At 39.8% G+C, this 19,677-nt stretch overlaps 2 protein-coding genes across 2 annotated transcripts; both read right to left on the reverse strand.

Annotated features, from left to right (window-relative positions):
• Positions 1–3,341: 3,341 nt before the first annotated feature.
• LOC125232383 (trypsin epsilon-like) lies at positions 3,342–7,182 on the reverse strand. Its single transcript, XM_048138024.1, has 4 exons — positions 6,944–7,182; positions 6,128–6,328; positions 4,503–4,636; positions 3,342–3,573 (listed from the first exon to the last, which is right to left on the reverse strand). The coding sequence occupies exons 1-4, from the start codon at positions 7,151–7,153 to the stop codon at positions 3,411–3,413; spliced, it is 708 nt and encodes a 235-aa protein (XP_047993981.1). The 5' UTR covers positions 7,154–7,182; the 3' UTR covers positions 3,342–3,410.
• Positions 7,183–7,962: 780 nt separating this feature from the next.
• LOC125232981 (trypsin delta-like) lies at positions 7,963–18,796 on the reverse strand. The gene is made up of 4 exons (XM_048138843.1): positions 18,308–18,796; positions 16,366–16,557; positions 9,876–10,012; positions 7,963–8,164 (listed from the first exon to the last, which is right to left on the reverse strand). The coding sequence occupies exons 1-4, from the start codon at positions 18,575–18,577 to the stop codon at positions 8,005–8,007; spliced, it is 759 nt and encodes a 252-aa protein (XP_047994800.1). The 5' UTR covers positions 18,578–18,796; the 3' UTR covers positions 7,963–8,004.
• Between the last annotated feature and the right edge of the window lie 881 nt (positions 18,797–19,677).

Below are 19,677 nucleotides of genomic sequence, written 5' to 3' on the forward strand. Positions count from 1 at the left end.
GGCAAATTTTTCTGCATCTGAAACACGGTTTTTTTTATTTATCGCGTTATCGACCAATCAGAGACGGTTATTACAAACAATTGGTTGCCAGGTAATTCGATGTTGATACAACGGTGAACGACGCTATTAACATTAATTTTAACTTGAACGATGATATTTTTCGTCCATTGATGATGAAGATGATGACTCATAGAAAAAGTATTGTATACAATAGTGATATAATTAAGCTTTTCACTCTCGTACCGTACCTACTATTAGGCCACTCAGCAAGCTTCGTGGCCTAAACATGGTACTCGACTGAAAAGCTTTGTATTATATCACGATTGTATAAAATACTATCTTAGACCTACCAAATAACTTATAATAGAATAAAATAATAACTATGTATTAAATCAAATTAACAAATCTAAATGACATATCATATGTAACATAATCAATGAATGCATCTTTCAATTTAATATTCGAAATTGTAATTAGACTGAAATTGTATTAATCTTAATTTAATTGCTGTTAAATAATTTTATTGCTGAACGTGTAATATTTATAAAAAAAAATATTATTATTAATAAAATGTCTATGTCTATGTCTATGTTTATGCTATAAACCTGCCCCAACTACTTAGCACAACGTCGTTAGATAAAACATCATATGTGGTTACAAACAGCGTATGTTTTACCGCCGCTTTTCACCCAAGAACGGAGCCTTGAGGACAACCAGTTTCTATTAATATTGCACATCTTGGGTTTGTTGCCCTGTATTGTTGCATTGCACTTTTATTTTATGGTGAGAATACTTATGTGGAGGTACTGGAAGTACAGTCTAAATCAAAAATAGCTTCGCAAACGCACTCGAAGGTACTTATTAGGCAGTAGAGTAGAATATAATTTGTACGATTCTAATGCGTCATATCTTAAAAAGAGTTCCCGTGGATATCTCATGTATTAGGAATGGGCTTACTCTTGACCACAGACTAGCCAAAGGCAAAGACGTGGCCTACGATGGAGTGAGCTCGACCAGAAGATGCCTGTTCACCCTTGATTTGAAGGTTGCCGGTTTTAGTACTAAATCAGCTTTATGATGTTGCATCATCCAAATATGTAATTAAGTAGTACTGAAACACGATTTTTCCTACAGTAGTAGGTAAAGTGGTAAACCGGGTTATACATATATGAGTTTAATTTTAATTCCAAGATTTGACGCAATAAACAAGAGTTATAAATAAACTACTAATGAAATATACCTAGGCTTGATAATTTTAACCCAGTAAAGTTGTTTTAATGGCTTTAAATTAGGAACAATAAACAAGGAGAAGAGGTCAGAAGAGTTTCTCATGGAGTTACAAGGATTTCTTATTTTTATATTTATTCTATTAAGGTTTTTGTACATAATGCGATGGATTTATATTGGGGATGTACCGACTATTGATTTGGCCGACTAGGCCGACTAACGGCTAGTCGGCGCTTGGGTGGCCGATTAGTCAGCCGACTAGTCGGCCAAAACAAAATTTTCGACTAAATTCACATTTTGAATGTCACTTTTGTCCTTTGAATGCCCTTTTCATGATTTTTTACAAGTTCAAAGGTTGATGACAATATTTATATACATTTTCCATTTTTAACAACCGGCTTGGCTTAGTGGGTAGTGATCCTGCCTATGAAGTCGATAATCCTAGGTAGGAAATTTATTTCTGTGATGATTACAGATATGTGTTATTTTGACAAAAAAAGGAATTACGAATAGCTACATAATACAATAATTCTCAGCTGGTAATTGAATTTTGTACTGTTTTTTTATCATTCATGAAGTGCCGATAAACGGCCGTTTTTGCCGACTAGTCGCCGACTAATCGCCGACTACAAATGTGGCCGGATAGTCGGCTTTCCCGACTAGTCGGCGACTAGTCGGTACATCCCGAAATTACATCCATATTTAAATTAACACTGATATATTTCTACTGTAGGTATCTAATATCTATGGCATTCTACGTCTATATCTAAAGAATGTGTGCTTTTGCTTTAGGCAAAACTTGCACTGATGGTGCTTTAGCGCGCAATGAAAAGTGTGATGTACTCGTCAACGTATTTCTTTAGACCACCTAAAAGTACAAGAAAAAATTAAATACACTACCTACATAAAAATCGCTCTTTAGCGATAAGACCGCCTGTTGTTTACCTTTGTTCGTGTTTCTTCCTTGTTTTGTATTGTTGTATTTTATCAAGGTGTGCAATAAAGAGTATTGTATTGTATTGTATTGTATTGTACATATTTAAAGCTCGGCCACACTAGCGCGTTTTGAGAGCGCAGCGTTAGCGGAGCGCAATGATGGCGGTGCCGCAGATGGAGCAGATCGCGAGCGTTTTCAAAGCGCGCGTGCGATCCTCGCGCGTTCTGCACATGGTAACTTGTAAGCTTATATTTTGCAACTGTCAACTTCTAATAAGTATTGAATGGCACATAAGAAATCAAAACAACATTTTGGAATAAAACAATTAGCTAAATGGTTCATATTCAGAGTTCAGAGAAGTCCGCTCACAATGCGCGCTGTGTTATGTGTGAGTGTGACCGCGCGAGCGTATTCAGAGCGTATTCAGATCCGCTCTGAATGCGCTCGCATTCCGCTCTGCTAACGCTACGCTATCAAAACGCCCTAGTGTGACCGAACCTTTATTGTACAAATCAGTTGCCTCGTGCTCTGTTGTATACAGTCACATTAGTAGGAGACAATCATCATTGAGCCCGCTGAATTCATGCATGCATAATTTGTCCATGCAATTTTGCAGCTCACTGTACCGTACCATCCAAATCTAGTGAATGCGTGCTTGCATACGAGACTTACATAAATGGAGGTAAAGCGCGCAATCAAAAGAAACAACGTAATATTTTAGAACACCTTCACATTATTGTACAAATCGGTTTCTTTGTGCCCCGTTGTATCCAGTCATAGTAGTCACGTAGGTATATGACGATCTGCTTGAGCCCACTGTGTCAGGAGGATACCAGTTCAATCTGTTGAATATGTTCAAATGTTTAAGGTACGTCCAATAGGCTACTTGCCTCCTAGTCAAATCAGCTTCTTTTTAACGAATGAACGAACGAAACGAACGAAAAACGAATTTCAACATCTGGCTAAATAATATGGAATTAATATGAAATCGAATTTAGTGACGTCACGGTCAATACAGTTACTTTATATATTTCTACCTGATTTATTAAATAGAAATTGGATTTAAAAATAACTTCTGTTCATGTTTTTCTATAATATTTATCGGATGCTTTATTTCGTGCATGGTATAAAATATTTTATTTTAAGTACAGTCAAGTTCTAGTGATTGCGTGCTTTATGCAAAATTTGCACCAATCGTGTTTAGTTTAAGTGCAATTAAAAGCAACGAAGTATCTTTAGCCCCCCTTCACAGATCTGTACAAATCAGTTGGCTGGCGCTCCGTTGTATCCAGTCATAGTAGTGAGAGACGTTCATGTAGATGACGATGTGTTTGAGCCCACTGTGCCGAAACGATACCAGTCCGACTAGTTGGATGGAGTTGGCGATTAGGCCGCAGCCGGAGTCGCCCCTGGGAGAAAATAAATCAGTTAGGACGTTACAGGAGTGGTTTTTCTAACTGGTTTTTGAAGATAGATAAATGAATTTTCTTCATAAAATACCGACAAAGAAGCGGGGACGTGGCAGACCTAGGCGAAGGGCGGGCGACTTGGATACTTTTATGAGTGACTGGCCGGAAAAAGAACACCAGTAGGCCAAGCACATGATTACCGCGGGAGTATGTCGCCGCGAGATAGATGACACGTCTTCTTCTAACTGTATTAATGACATAAAGTCGGGTAGTCTATCTCGCGGCGACATACTCTCGCGGCAATCATGTGCTAACCCTGCTGAGGGAGTTGTGGAAATCAAACCTTTGCCCAGCAGTGGGACACTATAACGGGCTAATAAAAAAAAGATAACTTCTATGTGTTCTTTCTGTGTTTAAACATTTGTTAAACTAATTTTGTATTAGCAGAAACGTTTGCAAACGATACAATTAATCTTACAGAATCAAAAGTTACATGAAGGCAAGCATGGTCGCGTGATAAACGATACAACATTAGGCCGTCCTTTTCGCACTATTTGTAAATGCGATAGGGACGCACCGATGAGATAAAGTTTATTTAACTAGTGTGCTACGCCAGCACGGGAAGCATGGTCGCGCGATAGACGATAAAATAGCAGGCCGTCCCTATCGCACTATTTGTAAGTGCGATAGGGACGGCCTGATATTTTATCGTCTATCGCGCGACCATGCTTCCCGTGCTGCACTTATTTTAATCGCTCTTTAGGTGCATCTGAAACTCTTTAAACTTGCTACTCACGACACTGCACAAAATAAAATAGTGCTGGTACGGAAAAGAAAGAGTCGTAAAATGGGGTCCAATACATTCTACGACCCCTTTCTTTCCGTACAGGCTAGAGTTGTTTAAGTAGGTATAAGTATAAATTACTTACAAACTTGGGCGGTTAGTGATAGCGTTCTCAACACACATCATGCCAGGTGAGAGCGCGTACTGCCTGCACGCTTCCTTGCGCTTGAACGACTGCTTCAGGGATTGCAGCCTGCCTGTCCCCAAGTCAGGCTTTTCCTGTAAACACCAAATTAACTAGGATGCCGATTTGAATTTCATAATCTTTGTTTTTCTACTCCTGAATTGTTATTCGTCATTTACAGAGTCGTGCATAGATCTTTAAAACCCTACATAAAAGTATATTCCCCAAATCCTGCTCCCACCGCCGCTGGCTTCCCCGCATGCGTGCAGTATCGAAAAATTTAAAACGCATTGTTTGGCTCTGTAACCATGGCAACGCATTGTTATAGCGTTACTGCGCGCATGCACAGGAAGCCGGCGGGGGATGGCTTTGGGCAGCTGGCTCGAGCGCTTGCAATGCAAACCTTTGCGTCAAAATACAGAAAACAGTGTGAAATTCACGAAAGTTATTCTACGAGGTGCATGGTCGCAGGAAAAGTATTGTATGCAACGGTATTTAACTGAGTCAAAAAATACTCGTGGCGTCTTTATTAACAACTTTCGGCTTCGCCTCAAATTGTTACCCACGCCACTCGTTTTTTTACCTCCTTTAAACGCGGGTTGCATAATAGTATTTTATGCAACAGGCGTTTAAAGGAGGTCAAAAAACACGAGTGGCGTGGGTAACAATTTGAGGCGAAGCCGAAAATTGTTATTAAGACGCCACGAGTATTTTTTGACTCAGTTAAACACCGTTGCATACAATACTTTTTCTACGACCATGCACTTACTTTTGAATAGTTTTCTAGAATAACTTTCGTGAAATTCGCACTGTTTCCTATAAGTATTTTGACTTGTCCTCTGCAATGTTTCTGCACTCACCCTGTCGCTCGCACTCCCCTGCGCCGCCGCCCGCCCCCGGCCGGCGCCCCGCGGCCCGCTATATCCCTTAACGGCTACCTAACAATGCTTTAAGAGCTATATCGTATGCGTGGGTGCGCGGGGCGCCGGCCGGGGGCGGGCATCTTTTATGTAGGGTTTTAATGATCTATGCACGACACGGTAAATGACGAATAACAACACGGGAGTAGAAAAAATACTATAATAAACCTACTTAAAATAAATGCTACTATTATGAAAACTGGATATAAGTAGCCTTTGATATAGGTTACTAATGTCTAACTTTCGCCTAGTGCTGGAATTTCCTGGATCACCCGCTTAACACTGCTTTCCAAAGGCAACTGCGCCCGAGTGATACTGTTATAATATAAGAGGTGCATTTTGTGACCTACATCTATAGATTGAATCAACTTAAACCGGCCCTCAGTCTAACCTGCAATTTTGCCTTGCGGAGGACCGAGGATCCGTGACTGTGACAACGCGTTTGATAATTCTGCTTTTAGTTCTCCCCCATAAAAGCTCCCTCAAGGTGATATTGTTGTAACAGGCGATATTTGTAACCTACATGAATCGAACGAACCAGTCCCTAGAGGCACCTCCTCGCGGTAAGTTCGCTCGCCGAAGCCCTAGTGAACCATATACCTACACGGACATGGTCAGGGACAGTGACACTTGGTGATATTTCTATAGGTAAAAATTGTAACCTACATGAATAGAACCGACGAGTCCCCAGCCAGCAACTTGCAGTTTCGCCTCACGAGAGAAGCTCCTCGCTATGATCACTCGTCTGACAGTCCTCCCAAGAGGCAGCTCCTCCATAGTGCACGCTAGAGCGATGTCGTCGCGGTAAGTTCGCTCGTCAAAGCCCTCGTGAATCATGTACAGAGTCACATTTCTCGCTGCTTTTGCCTGAAAATTATATCGTCGGGCTGAACTAAAGATTCTATCGAATCTAGATGAATGTAGATAATCGTGTTACCTACAGAGTTTGGAAACAAAAAAAGGCGATATTTGAGAGTGTTTCGTCGGGGGCAGAAGGAGCCGTTAATAATCCTAAACGGTAAGCAGTAAGAACATTATTACACAAGTCATCTTAAAATATCGGACATTTTGCAAAAATTAAAAAAAATTGAGGGTTTTACAATGTCAAGCGATCAATCCATTTGTTTGGATAGAAATTATCGATCGATTGGTGTATCAGTCGAGCGCGAAGCAAACACTGCCGTACCATCCTTTACTGGAACCATTTCGCCGCATTTTCAGGCCCCTATTTGAGAACCTCTGTAGGTATAAGATCAGAACGCACTTCGTCAAAGTAAAAAATTTTTTTTTTAATATTTTGCGTTTACATACCTACTTATGCGTAGGTAATACAGAATTTTTGGAAATGTCACCGAACTTACTTAAGGTGAAAAATAGTATGCTACCATCCTAAAACCTCAATGTTGTCAATTTATTGTGAACCAAATATGACCGGCATGTATTAAACTGAGTACTAAAATACAATATACCTATGAACTTTACCTGCGGCATTACGGCTCTTCCAACAAAAACAACCACATCCAGTTCTTCCTGACAGTATTTGAAGCAATGAGCAGCCGTCAGCACTAAACTCTGGGTCAAAATAGACCCACCGCAAATCCAAGAAAATTTATTACAAGTCAAATATATAAACACAACGTGAGGAAACTCTTCTATCGAAGCGTCTTGACCTCCTATGATATTTCCCTCCATTTTACTGAAATCAACTTAGACAAAAACAGTTATTTGCAAGAAACTGTAGTGTTATCGTTGCCAAGTGAATGGAATGTGTTTAAGTATGAATTTTCTTAATGAGAAATCATAAAATTTGTTACTTGATTAGATAAGTTATTGTACCTACGTAGTTACATTATTTAAACAGTAGTTACTAGCGCCTACTATAATACAGAGAGCAAAAGTGCTGCGAGAGAGTGCCGCCCCTTTCGATATTTAGTTCACCTATTTGGATAAAGATATTTTCACCACACCAACTGGTAAAGGCTCTCTTTGCTATTCGAAAACAGATAGCAAAATTGCATTTTATCCACAAGAGTGCAAAGTAATTTCATACAAATTTTAACTTGATGTCTTGCGCTGGCTGTTAGAATTTACTTAAAAATAATGATTTCGAATTCTAAATATTGAATAAATTGATGGATTTGATTTAGTTTGATGTTTTATAGTCTGTATTTTGTTCGTGTTGGTGTGGTGAAAAATGTTGTGTTTCACTCGGGGGCAAAGTTTGTTTAACCTTCGTGCCTTGAAACCCTCGCAACGCTCAAGATTCCACTTTTTGAACCTCTCGATACGCTCGCGGTTCAATATTGGAATCTTTCGCTTGCTCGGGTATCAATATTGGCACGTGTGGTTAAACAACAACTTTGCCCCCTTGTAAAACAAATAACTATTGATTTTCAATAACAATTTCTTAAATATGTACATATTTTTATACCATGACCGAATAATGTGAAAGCGCTAAAAGGAGTTTGTTAAAAAAAAAAAGAAAATTGTAGACTAAAATTTAATCTTTGTCCATTCTGGCCGCCATGTTTAAAAAGTCATTCTCAATCCGCGCACTGCAGGTGTCTCGTCTGCTCCTCGATCCAGTTATAGTAGTAGGACACGTTTGTGTAAATGACCACTTCTTTCCTGTTCGGGGTCCGGAAAGACACCAGACCGATCTGCTGACTATTCTTCGATATTAGTGCGCTGCCGGAGTCGCCGCTGTTGGGATTATAATGTTTGTTAAAGTCTACCAGGCCAGACCTGACCAGGGTGCGAAGCCGAATGGCACATACGCTCGTAGATATCTATCTCTATCGCTCTTGCATATTAGCGCGACAGAGCCAGACTACCTTTCGCGGCGTTTTGTTTTCGTTTCGCTGACTATTGTCAAGAGGGCGCTGTTTTTGATGTATGGGATGACAGTTCAGTATGGTATGAATAAAATAGTTCTAATGTAATTCCGTAACAGGCGCGTAGTCATATATCAGTCAGGATTTACAAAATACTTCATCCATGGTAAGGTCCCTACCATTACCTATTATAGTTACAGTTTCATATAGGGCCTTGTTAGTTACGGGTCCTACGAGCGAGTGAGCGATGACCTTTTGGCGATAAAGAAACGCACAAAAGACAGTCTCTCCCGTGTAAATTCAAATTAAAAAAAAATTCAAAATTATTTATTCATATAAATTACACAATGAATATAAGCTAAGGGATGGAGCCTCCCTTATAATAAATCGTTTACTCGCTTTGAGTGGGACTAGCGCCTAAGGGCAAAGCAAGGGTGCATCGTACCGTACATTAAGGTCCGGCCGAGAACGATATTTTTGTCTCGGCCGAGAAACCGAGAGAGAACCGAGATCGACGTTCCATGGGATTCTCAGCCGAGACTGAGACCGAGAATTTATAAAGCACAGAAAAAACATGCATTTTTCACTGAAAATGTTTTAATACTTTGCGATTAATCAGGAAATCAAGAGCATGGGCCCTGCTTAGTGTTCCGTATCATCCAGCGTTGACCCTGTTCCTATTTAACGCACCCCCTTATCGACCGTAGCAAAATAGACCAAGAATTTAGTATTTGAATCATACCTCGGTATTTGTTTGTTGTTGGCATAAAATATCAATAAAGAGCCAAACAAAATTACTAAAATCGGGATACCAAATGGGCGATGTGTCCAACGGGTAACTAAAACACGCAAATTTACAGTGTCGGTTTCAGCGAGAATCTCTGCCCGATTTTTAGCCGAGAATGCCAAAACCGAGTCCGCGATTTCGGTCGTACCTTAATGTACAATATTAGCTGTTATTAGCTGATACTATTGGCATCGTGCGTGAAAGACGTACAGAAAAAAACACGTGCATAATCTTATGGGTATGACCTATATCAGCTGTACTCCAGGATTTACAGGTGACTAAGTAAACATCATTTTCTTTATGATTCCATTTCGGGCAATACGCGTAAAGTACACAGCCTATATTTCCTCAGGCACTTGTAGGAAAGGGCCCTCACGTTTTGTAAACTTTTGCGAGGAGTTTTCTTACGTCTATTCTATAATATCACTCCAAAAAATTAAAGAAACCATCATTCTCCTTGCGTTATCCCGGCATCAGCCACGGCTCATGAGAGCCATGGATCCGCTTTGACACTTGTTTTTCGAAAACGAATGCCTCTGACCTTCCAACGCGAAGGGTGACTAAGGCCTTAATGGAATTAGTCCGAGTTCCTCACGATGTTTTCCTTCGCCAAAAAGCGACTGGCAAATATTGAACGACATTTCGCACATAAGTTCCGAAAAACTCATTGATACCGGGGTTCGAGCCCGCAACCTCCGGATTGAAAATCACACGCTCGTACCGTCAGGCCAAGAGCGTCAGCACCACAAAACCAAATAAAGTAAAGGCAACTTATTAAAGGTAACAAACTTACTGCGATGGGTGATTCCTTGCGCTGTTCATAGCACACATCATTCCTTCTCTCAGTTTAATCACTTCAAGACACGCAGTAAATGGTTGTAGGATCTGTGTCACCATCTTCAATTTCTGGGTTTGTTGCATCGTGCCTTCCTGCATTCACATTTATATGATTTAGTACCTGGGCTACCCAGCTTTGCTCGGAGTTCTATTTTTAACCCCCGACGCAAAAACGAAGGGGTGTTATAAGTTTGACGTGTCTGTCTGTCTGTTTGTCTGTTTGTCTGTCGTCTGCGTGTGTGTCTGTCTGTGGCATCGTAGCTCCCGAACGGATGAACCGATTTTGATTTAATTTTTTTTGGTCTGAAAGCTGAGTTAGTCGGGAGTGTTCTTAGCCATGTTTCATGAAAATCGGTCTACCATGTCGCGGTCGGGGGTTTTTTCAAAATTTTAATTTTGTGGTTATAAAGAAAAACGCATGACAACTCGAAAAGTCGCGTTTCACGTCACCTAAGACTAAGCTAGATCGATTTTTCATCCCCGAAAACTCCCACATAACAGCAGCAAAATCGTTAGAATTGTTTGCGAGATCGCCAGTACATATAAATAAATTTTCCCCTCACTAGCTCGGAAACACGTGTTTTGTCCTTTAATACCAGCGGGTAAAAACGCATTTTATCCACTAGTGGGTAAAGTAATTTGACCTTGAATAAAGTCAAATTAACTGCTTTAAAATTGATAAAAGTAGGTGAATCTAGTAATAAAGGTGATTTACCACATATGGAACTACTGGAAGCAGTGATAAACGCATTTTTTGCGTTGTAGTTTCCTCGCTATAGTGAGGGGAAAAGTTTTGTGTTACATTTGGGTGCAAATGTATTTTACTTCTCGTGTGTTAAAAAACTCGCAAGTTCAGGATTCTATTCTCGAACCACTCGCTTCGCTCGTGGTTCAACTATAGGATCATTTCACTTGCTCGTTTTTCAATTCTACACTCGGCGCTAAAATACAGCTTTGCCCCCTTGTATAACAAATAACTAATACTCACTAACTCATAAATTTACATCTAATCTGCGCTGCGCTAGACTTGTAGAGTAATGCCAAGCTAAGTGCGTTTTCACATTATCCGACTCCATATCGGATGTAGGACCGATATCCCATAAGCCGTCATCTTAGATTTTTGCCTTTCAAATCCTTCCTACATCCGATATCGGATCGGAGATTAGGTAATGTGAAAACGCACTAAGTTGGCAGCGATTTTGACAGTTCCACCGCTGCACATGTTATTTTAAACGTCAAACTTCTGTGAAATTAATACGTTTAGGCCCACTTGCACCAACCACTTAACTCAGGGTTAGTGGGCTGTCATCTTTTTTAGGGTTCCGTACCTCAAAGAGGAAAAACGGAACCCTTATAGGATCACTCGCGTGTCTGTCTGTCCCTCTGTCACAGCCGATTTCTCCGAAACTACTGGACCGATTTACTTGAAATTTGGCACACGTATGTAAACTTGTGGCCCAAAGACGGACATGTAATTTAATTAAATGAAATTTAATCACAGGGGTCACTTTTGGGGGGTAAAATTGAAAATTAAAAATCAAAGTTATTAAAACTATATTGTGTTACATATCAAATGAAAGAGCATTTTATCAGCATCTGAAATATATTTTTTTAATATTTTTTGTTTTGGTAATTTAGAAGTAATTTAAGAAAATAAGCAAAAAATGACCATTCCCCCCCTTATCTCCGAAACTACTTAGCGTAAAATTTTCAAAAAATACACGAGATAGCCCTCTCCCTGTAGATTACAGGAAAACCTATTAGAAATCTACAGTCAAGCGTAAGTCGGACTTAAGAGAAAAAAACTCAGATTACGAATTTCACTCACTGCCGCTGCAAGTAGTTACTAAACGTCTTAAAATTGTGTAATCGAGTTGGACAGGTATAAAGAAATTCATTTCTGTCTTTTTCTTTTTAGAACTTGTTCAATTTTTTTTTTCATTTGTACAAAATGACTTAAGTTCCTACTAAAAAGGAGGCGCTTAAGACCGTTTATAAATTGACTGAGCAAAATTTTATTCAAATCGGTCCAAAAAAAGGTGTCTGTTTACGAAAACATAGAATTTGTGCCACCGAAAGCCCAAATCTGAAGTCCATTTTGCTCTATCTCTTATCGTTTCCGAGATATATACGTAAAGTCTTGAAAGTGCGAAACGTTAACTTTGCCATCATAGTCGTTCAGGCGCTCATGAGTTCTTTGTATGGAAAAGTCGAAAACCGACTCGCACTTGACCAATGTTCATAGAACGTTGTGGTTTTTTTTTATTAGCAAAAATGACTTAAGCGCCTTCAGAAGTGCATGTGCTTAAGACCGTTTGTAAGTTAAAGTTAGCTGTGATGGCTCAACGAAGAAAGAAGATTTCAATATCCTACTTATACATATTTCATTAATTTAACTATACAGTTTTTATTACTCAAGCCAAGCGTTACGTTAGCTATTGCTATTGAAAGGAAAACTTGTGTATAAAGCTTGAAACAAATTACGGGACGCGTCTGACGGACGCGTCTGACGGACGCGGCTGACGACCGCGACTGATAATGATAAGCCGATGGCTTGCGTGGGCGACGGTCGCGCTATGGTCGCGCGACGGCGATGCGACGCATACGAAATCAAACCTTATCGATATGGAAGTAGACGATACGATGAGACGTGACGGCGACGGTCGCGCGACCGTCGCCCACGCAAGACACGGCGTAAGTGTGCACAGTCTTAAAACATTCAGCGCCTCAGATTGCGGTAGGACACCATCCGATTCATCCGAACGCTCAAGGCCACATCCACGGTTTATGTCCAATAGTTTGCACAATTCAGTGTCATATTCATATTCATTATCTAGATCGCGTTTTTAGGTGATTATCTGATTATCGATGGATTATCGCATCGTTCTAAACTACCGCGCAGCAGCGCGAACTGAATTAAACTTATGTTGTTGCAATAAGACGTAGATTTGTTTAAAAATATGCACACCTGCACGGGAAGCATGGTCGCGAGATAGACGATAAAATAGCAGGCCGTCCCTATCGCACTATTTGTAAGTGCGATAGGGACGGCCCGATATTTTATCGTCTATCGCGCGACCATGCTTCCCGTGCTGCCACCTGCGGTAATAAAATTTTATGGCTTGCGCGATGATCACATTTATTAATGTTATAACCGCCAATTGCTTGCATTTGAAATTGAACTTTAATTACTAAGAAATAACGTTGTTTTTGTAAAAAAAATTAAAGTAGTTTTTACTACATTGCGAAGTTTTCGTTTGTCAACTAGACGCACACATTTGCAACTAAGCGATCGGACACTTTTGAGTGTCGAATTTGTAGGTGACAGTGTATACACAGTGTGTCGTGTAGGTGACAGTCTAGCCTCGTGGCGCCGAATGTACTTTGATACTTTCTAAAGTACATATAAATGGTTTCAATGGAATTTTAACTCTCATGTAAACAAATAAAATATAATTTCTTTTGTTTCTAAAATTTTTCGAATTAACTGAAATTGAATTCAATCTCAAGTACAATAAGAATCAAAATTCCCTAGCAAAAATTTTGTATGGTGGGCGCCACGAGGCTAGGGAAGTTTAAATCGATGTTATCGCATCGATCTACTGAGGGGGGCGGTGCCTACAGCAGTTGTAGTTGTATGCATACCTAGCTCACGCACACAGACGCGTCCACTGGCGCCGCGCCGGTGTCCGCGTGCGCTCTCTGCAAATTCTATCACAGCGCAGAATATGCAGAAACCACATGGTGGTCTGTGGCAGAAACGCAATAGATATTTTTAGGGTTTTTAAAATAAGTACCTAGGTACGTGAAGTAACATGGTAAATTAAAAATTATCATTAGATACTTATTTGCGGAGGTGTAAACAATTTCGTTCGTTTTGCCATATATCAATAATTACCTATCTATATTAAATTCATTAATCCGTATACATTACATTTTTACAATTAAGTGTATGAATTATACTTTTTATCGTACGGTCAGCTACATAAATATCTATACACCTGTATTCATTCAATTTTGAACCTTCTTCTTCAGTAATAAGTTTCGATATGTAAAGAAATTGAAGGACGATACACAGGCGGGCGGAGACACCGCGCGCCGCTGCGGGCGGGTTGGGAGGGAGGAGGGGTGTCGATGGACGATGTCACGTGGGATTCGCCGCGCGAACTCATCATTCGCGCGGTCGGCTCCCTTCGCTGCCTGCACACGTTCGCTGCTCTCGTACGATTTGATATTATACAGGGTGCCCGGTAATTAATGGACAACCTTTTAACCACCAAGAGGGCACCTTATACTGGTCCAGAAAATCTATGGGATATGGGTTAAATTGTGGTGTAGGCGAGAGGCTGGCAACCTGTCACTGCAATGCCATAGTTTCGTTTTCTTTTAACCCCTTATTTGCCAAGAGTGGCACCTTATACTGGTCCAGAAAATCGACTTTAAGGTTTAGTAAAAGTCGCCTGGTTTTCGAGATTTTCACAATTTTTAAAATTTTAATACCTACTACCTAAAATTTTAAAAAGTGTGAAAATCTCGAAAACCAGGCGACTTTTACTAAACCTTAATGTCGATTTTCTGTAAGGTGCCCTCTTGGTGGTTAAAAGGTTGTCCATTAAATACCGGGCAGGTGCACCCGGTATATTTGTCAAGCAATTTCTGTCGTAAGAAAGCGCGACTCATTCACGCAGTCGGCTCACGTCTCTTGTTGTCGTACAATCTGACATTATTCAGCTACCTTTTATCGCTTGGCTTTAGTTCGCATATACAAGACACAGACCAACCCCTATAGACATCTATTACAAGACGACTCGCGGTCGCCAGCCTTCCTAGTATTTGCACTGATATAAGCGCGGGCGCTCGCCGTGCCCGATCAGTATCGACCAAGTAACAGACCCGAAATCAGCGCGTGTTTTTCGCACTAAAAAATTGGAAAAGGGTATTTTAATGCCTTAAAGATGTCCACCTGTAGTGTGAAATGGTGTGGAAAGGTAACAAGAAGCTCAAATTTAAAAACAGACGGCATTACATTCCACAAATAAGTCATATTTATAATTTATTCAGAGCCGGCATAGGTCAACTTACATTGGCCACGTACGCGTCAGTAGAGGGACAGTCATACTTCTGTCCCTTTTCATCTGGCGCGACTGCCCGCCGTCCTTGAAACGGCCAATCACAGCGCGCTTAACACATTCCCCGCCCGCTCCTCGCACCCCAAACACTGGTGACTCGTATCGCGAACAAAATATACAAGATTGCTACTCTATAGGAGGTTCTCTGTGATACAAGAGTACCTATAGGTACTACAAGGTCCAAGGCAAAATACAACAATAGATAATGTATTTACTAAATAATATTTATTTAGTAATTTCTCGCTAGAAACTTGCGTTATACTATTCTGTATACTTTTTCAGCTACCATAACCAAATTTAGATTAGATTAAAAAACCTTTAAGTAAAACTTAGAACCTTTCAGATTGTTTTACTCACCCTTTCTGATGTTTACCATACTTACTTACCCCGTTATTCATAAACGTACACTAAAGTTATCAAGCCGATAAATTTCGTTTGTCCCTTTCCGACGTATTGGTGTGATAGAAAGGGACAAACGAACTTTATCGGCTGGATACTTTAGTGTACGTTTATGAATAAGGGTGTTAAAATTTATAGCTACGAAATTTTACATGAAACACCTACTTTAAAATAAAATAAAAAATGTTGAATTTGGTTAACATTATTTAAAAGACCTCACGCAAGCTGTGCTAATTAGTTCGCGAATTCGTCGAGAGGTGGCGCTAAACACAATTATGCTCATTAGAGAACCTATACTTCTAGCCTAGCCCAGTCTTTAGAATTATGTGAGTAACGTAAAAGTTTTGTAGGTACGGAACCCTTGGTGGGCGAGTCCGACTCGCACTTGGCCGGTTTTTTTTTATTATGGACTGATCGGCGATTGACCCTAGTCACACCTGATGGGAAGTGAAGACAGAGTCTAAGATGGAGCTCACCGATTCAGTAATAGCCTATTCACTCTTAGTTTAAAGAGACCGAGGTCGTATTTTTCTGGGAACACCGATGGTGGGAGCGCATTCCATTCCTTTGCAGACCGCATTACAAAGGATGAGGCAAATCGTTTTGTGCGGATAAATGGAACACTAAACACATACGGGTGCATTCGTTCCCCCCGCCTCGACGTCCGAAGATGGAAAGGAGAAGGAGGAATTAGGTCGTGCAGTTCTTGAGCGCACTACCCAGAATGAACTCATCTGTCAAATTCCATTTAAAATGGTGGGTTAACTCTCGGGTTAATCCTTTATTTTTATTGGTGCAAGAGGCCCTTAGAGGCCCCCCAAGAGGTACTTAACCCTTGCGCAGGCGGGGCTAACAAAATCGTTGTAAACTAAGCCCCTTTTCACTAGGACACTACTTAGGGCCACAAATATTACTCACATCAACTGCGCCCCACCCCGCTATCTTAGCCATGGTAACGCCAGGAAAGCTCTTGCCAATAATGATTCGCTTCATGGTGTCTCCGAGAGGCAAGTCAGATTTTAAATAACCTATGGCTATGTCGTTGAAAAGCCCCTTCGTATCATAGTCTTCGTGGATGCGAAACTTGTTGATGTCATCGGAGACTAGCATCTGAAATGAATAGGAGTCACTTATTAGTTATGCAAGCGGAAAACTTTTTGCTTGACAAGAATCCCTAAAAAATATAGTATAATCTACAATATTTTTCTTTACACCATCGAAAAAAAATATGTAGGTACTATCAGTTGCAAACAGCATGGCCAATTTTTCAATGTCCATGCACTTTTGCAGCTGATATTACGTACCATTCAAAGTGGGGAAAAACAACCTCACGTGAGTTAGGTCAGTAGATGTTTTGCTACTGGGCATTTTCAGAATTTGGGACCCCCAATTAGCGTAAGTTGTTAACAAAAATTAACTCACTGTCAGTTTTGTGACGATGATTTTTAAGCATTCAATTTCAATAAAAATATTGTTTTTGTGTTAGTTACATAAACTTTAAGCAATAATCTACATTAGACAGATAATCTACAATCTACAGGATGTGACAAAAGTAAATTTTTAGACATTTTTTATGCTTAATGGTCGTCACAGAACTAACAGCGAGTTACGCTAATTGGGGGGACCCAAATTCTGAAAATGCCCTACTAAGAGACATTTGTCACATTTGCTTGCGATGACAGAATGATATACCTAAAACATATTCTGAATTATGTGTGGTAGTGATACAAAATTGATTTGTTCACTCGCTGTACCGTGGTTAAAGTTTTGAGTGCGATCTTGACCCCTGATATTCGTAAGAGGTAAGTAAGCATCACTCGTTTGTATTACTCATCAGAAGCCAGTCTTTGCAACTTGTTAAGATTAAAATTTTACATTGACACGATTTTGAAGATGCTCCAGATTATATGTATGTCTAATGGCCAGTTAAACTAAGGTACAGCGGGGCAAATCTCGACTGGGGGGCAATTGTAACTAATCTATTTTTTCCATTATTACACTATGATGTTGAGTTCTGCATGTATCCTCTGAACACGCCTACCATATATATAACTCTACTTAATAATGCAAGCATTGTAAAACATGGAAAAAATGGACCAGTTATATTCCCCCAGTTGAGATTTTCTCGCTGTACCTTACTTAAGAGGATACGGTAGTTAAAATGCTAAAATGGAAAGGAGCCCCCCTTTCAACTTGGGAATTTTAGTTAAATATACAAGTGTTATTAACTAGATTTATCGAAAAAAAATTGTCCATTAAGAACAGGTCAAAAGTTATTTCAAAAAAATCTTTAAAATCGAGGATCCGCTCTCGACTCTTTCCTCCTTCAAAACTTAATCAATCTGAACGAAATTTGAGAATCTGAATAACAATGAAATAATCTATGTCGGACCGTTTAGTTTTTTTGGTTAATTGTTACCAATCTTGAGTATCACACCTTTTTTTGCGCCACAATGAAAAAGGACGATTTGGAAATTTTTGATTGGCTCTAGAATCTTTAAAAAGCAGAATATCACAAAAATCAAAACGGTCCGACACAGATAAAAATAATAACAACCTGTGTTGAAAAAATCATTGCTCTATCTTCAAAAACCAGGGAGGAAATAAGTAGTCGAGAGCGTTTGTATGGAGAATTGACCCCTACCGTATCGTCTTAATTTTTGAGTTGATTACGTCTACGTCGTCGTTACGTTTGTCGGCGAAAGCTGGCGCGATACCGCTCAAGACCGAGTCAAATGGCGTGCTCTTGTGTTGGAGGCCAAAACTCATTTTGGGTTATCGCGCCAGCCAAGTAAGTAGTAAGTAAGTAATTGTACGTCTACGTTGAATAAGCATTGAATAAGAAAATTCAAATATCTACCTCATCAGTGTTCTCGCTGCCTGCAAAAGCTATGATCTGTTTACCCTTAATTGAACAATTTTCAAAACAATGTCCCGCTGTCAAAATTATATTCTGGGTCAAAATGGATCCGCCGCACACTTGTGGGCTCTTACATATCATGTACAGAAACACGGAATGTGGAAAATTCTCTATTTTCGCGTAAGCACCCCCTTCGATAAACCCTTCCATCGCGCTGTGACATGTTGTGATAAATAAAAGTAAAATATTGAAGAGTTCCGGCACAATCATAGTCAATTCAGTGCACTACTTATCACTCGGAAAGGTCATTGAAGCAAAAAGTGATATTGAAAGTTTATTGTTCATCGAGTAAGATAAAAGAGTACGAGAGCTTGTTCGATAGAAACTTTACAATCTATTACAACTTTACTATTGTCAATAAATTCATTATAGTTTCTAAAAGTTATTGAAATAGGAAAACTGGTGGCCTAGCGGTAAGAGCGTGCGACTTTCAACCCAGAGGTCGCGGGTTCGAACCCCGGCTCGTACCAATGAGTTTTTCGGAACTTATGTGCGAAATGTCATTTTGGTCAAGGAAAACATCGTGAGGAAACCGGACTAATTCCAATAAAGCCTAGTTACCCTTTGGGTTGGAAGGTCAGATGGCAGTAGCTTTCGTAAAACTAGTGCCTTCGCCAAATCTTGAGATTAGTTGTCACAGCGGACCCCAGACTCCCATGAGCCGCGACAAATGCCGGGATAACGCAAGGAGGATAATGATTGAAATAGGAAAACTATAGGAAATTATAATTATAATAACTTGGATTAAAATTTTGATCGACTTATTCCATAAAACTCAAAAACACAAACATCACCGCCAAGCTCCGGGTGAGTTATTAATTATTTATTAACACAAGAGGTACATTCATAACAAAACATATGTCCCACAAAACGGTTTATCACAGTTGTATATTTCATTTCATTTTATTCAGTAAACTTACTAAGTCTTCATAGTGTCAAAGTTTTGTTCCGCGGCGCAGTACGACTAGTAACAAAATCTTTATCTCGTCTTGGTGATCAAAAATAAAGTGAATTTGTTATTTAGATGATTCAGCTTAAATCCATAATAATAAATTGGAGGAAAAAACACACATTGGTATCACGACTTGAAATTGAGGACCAAAAATTTGGTTGTAGTTTGATTTTACGAAGCCAATTTCGGGGCTGACTCTTAGCCTAAAATGATTGTGCAGTTAAATTAATCACTCAGTTAAGCAACAGAAGCAATTAACCAATATTACCGACGCATGTGCATACGCAAACTCTTTATGGTTCTAATCTTGATGGTAAGTATCGTAATATTCGTAATTGGTCTGAGATTAAAACGCACG

Source organism: Leguminivora glycinivorella, chromosome 13 (assembly GCF_023078275.1).
Source record: "Leguminivora glycinivorella isolate SPB_JAAS2020 chromosome 13, LegGlyc_1.1, whole genome shotgun sequence".
Taxonomy (NCBI): domain Eukaryota; kingdom Metazoa; phylum Arthropoda; class Insecta; order Lepidoptera; family Tortricidae; genus Leguminivora; species Leguminivora glycinivorella.